At 46.1% G+C, this 5,252-nt stretch overlaps 1 protein-coding gene across 2 annotated transcripts; it reads right to left on the bottom strand.

Annotated features, from left to right (window-relative positions):
- Positions 1-727: 727 nt before the first annotated feature.
- LOC142776901 (uncharacterized) lies at positions 728-3,864 on the bottom strand. Of its 2 annotated transcripts, none has more exons than XM_075881230.1 (4): positions 3,834-3,864; positions 3,086-3,176; positions 2,624-3,031; positions 728-1,200 (listed from the first exon to the last, which is right to left on the bottom strand). In XM_075881230.1, the coding sequence occupies exons 3-4, from the start codon at positions 2,856-2,858 to the stop codon at positions 1,058-1,060; spliced, it is 378 nt and encodes a 125-aa protein (XP_075737345.1). In that variant the 5' UTR covers positions 2,859-3,031; positions 3,086-3,176; positions 3,834-3,864; the 3' UTR covers positions 728-1,057. The 2 variants fall into 2 exon arrangements, with proteins under 2 accessions (XP_075737345.1, XP_075737344.1); XM_075881229.1 differs by having other exon boundaries at positions 3,090-3,176.
- Between the last annotated feature and the right edge of the window lie 1,388 nt (positions 3,865-5,252).

The following is a 5,252-nucleotide window of genomic DNA, read 5'->3' as shown; positions in this document are numbered from 1 at the left end:
ATTGGTGTATATTTTCAGGGGCACTGGAGGGGGTTGGCTGCCTGGCTTTCGCGGCCTGGTTCTACAGTTGACTGGGATGACACGCTTCAGTGGCGTCTTTGGTCTCACCTATCTACAGGTAAGCACTCTGCCGCCGCAGTATCACGGGGTCCTGAGTGGTGCCATGACAGAGTTTGATATCTGAAGGGGTGCCTTTAGCGGAACCTTGTTATACGGGAATATAGCGCAGGAGAAAGTATTCAAAAGTGGGTAGGTTTATTAACTAAAATCTCAGTTTGCAGCCCTTGCAGTACAAGGGGTATTAATTTATCATAAAACACGCAACGCCTGCGGGCAAGTGCATGCACTAAAATGGTAATACATGATATCAATGACCACTGAATAGCTGCAGAACATTTCCGCAGATGTTTAGTACGTAAGGTTTCAAAATAGCCAGAGTAACGAATACTCACTTTCTGAAAGATCATGCTTACTACACTTTACAACAGGTGGATGTTCCCACTGATGCGGTGGAAATGGATGAGGAGGCCACTGAAGCGGCTGAAGATGGCAGTGACACAGTAACACGCAAGCATCTGAGAACTTAGTGCTTTATTGAGTGCAGGACCGGAACCTTGAGCAGGGTGACAAGGTGCTTCAGGTGAGTGGACTCTTTGTGTACATTTTACGTAAAGGGCATAAGCATTCTCCATGTTCTATCATGATGACTGAAACCAACTTGGGCTCTAAACAAGAACCATGCATTGTATTGAGGGCATGGTATCAGGTATCTGCAATGATAAACTGCCAGGCAAAAGGTTGGTTAGCCCTGAAGAGGGCTCTTTCATGGTGAGAGATGCATTTGGGGACATTAATAAAGAGTAGTTTCAACAAATGTTTTTTGGTCCACACGAGGAGGACATAGCTTGTACATAAAGCTTCCTATTTTCAAAGGATGCCATCAGGCCAGTTAATCTCCAACTGAGGGGAAATGGTTGTGCCCGTTGCAATTCTTGGCAGCAGCAGCAGCTTCCAGCCACGAGATGGTTAAGGGTTTACCGGCAGCTCACTTAAACATTTACACCATGACGATTCTTCGCAGGTGCTGCGGGAGATGAAAAAAATCAACCACCCGCATCGCTTCTGCAGCACGGCGTGTGGCAGCAGCACAGGGGAAGGCGGCAGCGGTGCAGGAGGGCACTGGCCATGGCTGAGGGCTTTCTGCGAGAAAGGGATACGTTGTTTAGTATAATTTTTTGTCATGTGTTCAATGTTTTTTCCTTGTCATCATTAATCAATGATTTGTCGGTTTCAATGTGTTTAGGTGCTGCTGTTCATGTTCAATTGCTTCGGGAGACATATACATAGTTTAGTTTGTTTTTCGCCATGTTTTCAACTTTTTATAATTCATAATTCGTTCAGTGTTTTTGATATGTTTACCTGTTGCTGTTCCTGTTCTATTTGATACGTTTTTTTTGCATTTAGTACATATTACTAGATTTAGGTTAGCAATTACTTTGTACAAGGAGTGCAGCATTTATTATGTTCGATATATGTATTTCTCAATGTATGTTCGAGCTGTTCCAGTGGCAGTGTTTTTTCCCCACATTTCAAAGGTGTCTAGTCATTCACACGGAGACCACGAGTGTATAGTTGACATTTTCTGTTAATGTTTCTGTGATATTTGTATTGTCCCACTGTGTTTTCTAGCTCACTGTGCTTTTTATGCAGCATTACCACATAGTGTAGTAATGTGATATCTTTTTGCATCACACTGTTTTGCAGTTCACTGTGATATTTACATTTCAGCACAATGAGGCTAAGATGCAACAACTACATTCTGAACCTTTTTTGAGAGTGCTAAGCTAGTAAGTGGTCATCTCGCAGAGTTTCACAAATGAAAATTGTCATCACAGCAACATGCCAGCGATTGATTTCATCAAGTTTTCATTGTAAACAACTCGTTGCGGGAATAAATTTTGAACGTGGTGTGGTTTGGGAGCCGCGAGATGGCTGAGCAAATTATTCGTGCTGTATGTTATCAAAACAACTTGCCTGTTGTTTGCCGTCTTGATTTGCGTATTTTTTAGCATTGCAGCATGACTGCAGTCGAGAATTCAAATTAAATGTTATTTTAACATTCACACAATGTTTAGGACAATGAGCGAAGAACCAGCACAACTTGACGAGCACAATTGCTCGTCAAGCCTGGCGTGCACAATTGAATGCTTGTAGTCTGTCACTATGAGAAGATATGGACTTATGTATCATGTGTTCATGCAACATGTTACTAATGGAATCGCGATTTTTATGCGTTCTGGTGAAAGAAATTTTGAGAAATTGCTGCATTGTTCGCACAATTTTGTGATAGCAACATTCAGCACAGAGTGCCGCTCATATATGCTTGCTCCAATCTAGTCTGTTGTGACTGTGATCACTAATATAGAAAAGGGTGTTTCTGTTGCATATTTCATGTGCCATTTAAAGAAAATGCAGCATTTTGACATTGCCACCTTGCTTCATATTGAAGCACAAGTAAGTACTTTGTGTATTCAAATGTGGCAAACACAGCCCTGTCATGTCTAGATGCACTAGAATCAGTGTAAATAAATTATGTGTGGGATATGAAAACATAAAAACTCACCGTTCCTGTGTACTTCAAAAAAGGTCCAAGACAGCGCTGCGCTGCTGCCGTCTCTGAGCAGCACGTTGCGTAGTGTGAGCATATGGCTCCCCCTTGGCTCCCCATCATCATCCTCAGCTGGTGACATGTCCACAACATACTCGTCCAAGGTCCAGTCGCCTGCATGCAACGCAATGTTGTGGAGAGCAAAGCAAGCATAGATGATTGGCGCTACCCAATCGTGGTTGTAGAGCATCGTTCAAAAGTGCTGCAAGCAGCGAAACTTGCTCTTCAACATGGCGATACACCTTTACACAACATTGTGCATGGATGCGTGCTCCCTGTTGTATCGGCCTTCGGAAGTGTTGCACGGTTGACTGCCAAGGACTGGAATTAGGAGCCATGGCTTGAGGGGATAGCCTGCGTCTCCTGCAATATAAGCATAAAAGCTGAGTGCTCTGCCCACATAGTACACATTAATACTTACCAAGCAGATATTCGCCAGGCTGCAGATGTGCAGCTAGGCGTGCACGCAGTGGGTTGTGTTCCCACACCCAGGAGTCGTGGCACGAATCTGGGAATCATGGGTCCATGACAATTATGCGCAGCCACGCTTTGCACACCTGCGATGAGGAGCGATATAAAATAGCACTGCATTTATACTCAGAATAAATCCCTTTTTTCTACGCATATTGCAGGAAACAATGCGTACTAGTACAGTCATTGGTACAAGGATCTTCACTAAGAAGGAAACACAGGGTGTAGCACACTGAGGAGGGGGAGGGTGGGGGCAACGACCCCACCTCTGCTGTACACATGGCTACGACTTCCACTGAATGATTAATAAGTGAAAACCTACGCGTTGCTCTTGGGAAAGTACGCTCGTAAATACCAAAGCCAGCTCGTGCAATTGTGATTGTAAGCACTTTCGTGTTGGAAATACTTCCCTGTCGTGTATATATTTCTGCTACGTCTGCTGTCCATATTACCGATTACCTCTAAAATGCACAACTCAATTGCGCATGCAAGCCAGTGCAAAAACGGCAACTGACTCACGCACAAAACACTTGCCACTTAATATTACCGAGGCCTTGCGAGCCACCATCTAGCTCACACCCAATTCCCTGCAGGTTCCTTTTCATTTGTTGCATTATTACTTTTTCCAGCTTTTGCGTCACAACTGAACAATTGCTCCGAAGGGCGAGTAATAAAGGATCCTAACTGCACTTACGATCATGACGTTCAGGACCTATTAGCCCCTTCTGGACATGAAGCTCGCCGTGTCGGCCAGTCTGAATCCCTCTGGCTTGCGAATGGTGACCAACGTGCCATCGGCACACGCCAGCACCCCTGGGATGCAACCGCGTAGCACAAACTCCGCCTTTGCCTCATCCTTAGCAGCTGTTGTCAGTGGGAAGTCCGCCACCCTTTCTCTAGCAGCCACGGTAATGATCGCCTCCGTCACCTCGTGGATGGTGTTGCTCACCGCCGGCTGAGACATGCCGATGTGTTTCTCGCGACCAATGCTCTTCTGGAAGCTACCAGTGGCGAAAAATCGCAGCGCGCACAACACCTTTCTCTCTGTGAAAAGGCCACTGGCTCGCTGGCATCCGATGATAGGGTCAAGTTCGTCGCACAAGCTACGCACTGTTCGTTTGGACAGACGAAAACATTACCGGAACTCTTCTTCGCGGAACTTTTCAAATGCATCTTTTACCTCGCGTCATCGCCTCTGCTCGGTTAAAGCTACCGCACAGGCAAGACTAAGTACCGTGTCAGTGGGAAACGCCATGTTGTCTAAGTGCCCCGATGCCAAAAAGTCGCGAATGCCTTCCATTTCAATCCAATCCAGGCCACCTTGCAGCCATTTCAATCCATCCGGTTGCTTTCGTACGGTCTCTCCGACCGTTCCTTCGCCTTTCTCCGAAAACCAGAGAAAAACAGTCTCGGGACACCTCAGCCCACGTCAATCATAACGTCACAGCATTCGTCACAGCTTGTATGGGCCAATCACGTGCGACTCAATAGAACAGACCGCCTTTGTCCGGATTTGGAATTTGTATATAATTGCACCACTGTGCACGAGTCGCCCTCTCACGCGCGCACGCCGTACTCCAAGTAAAACAGTAGGGCCGCCACATGAGAACACGCCTCGACGTTGCTGGCCATACGTAAGCAGTGGGCTGCGACTACTTCGCCATCACTTTTGGACAAAATCCATGCCTTGACAGGAGGAGCTGACAGGCTCTGTGAGTGGTTTACCTGCGTACAACATAAAACAGCGAGGAAATAAAATTAATGCCCTTCGCGACTGGCCGCATACAACACAGCGGCAAAAAAATCAAAATTCAGCTACTCGTGGCCGCGTAGTAAAAAAAAACTAGCAATTCAGCAAGTTGGTTACTTTAACAAGGAGGTAAAAATGCGACAAAATCTGGCAATTCGACAACGAGCGCTTACTTGAGTGATCACGAAGACGGTGTCCACGTTGACTTGTGTCAGTAGTGGCTCCTGCACCCAGCCGCTGGTCACGTAATTGTGACCCTCCATAGATTTATACGCCTTCAGCTGCTTTCGAGTCGCGAAACTTGTCCTCAAGACAAGAAAATCCGAGATGTCGCGTTTGTCCACGTGTGGCCAAAGGTCGAAG

This window comes from Rhipicephalus microplus, chromosome X, assembly GCF_043290135.1.
Source record: "Rhipicephalus microplus isolate Deutch F79 chromosome X, USDA_Rmic, whole genome shotgun sequence".
Taxonomy (NCBI): Eukaryota; Metazoa; Arthropoda; class Arachnida; order Ixodida; family Ixodidae; genus Rhipicephalus; species Rhipicephalus microplus.
This window is presented reverse-complemented; position numbering and strand designations above follow the sequence as displayed.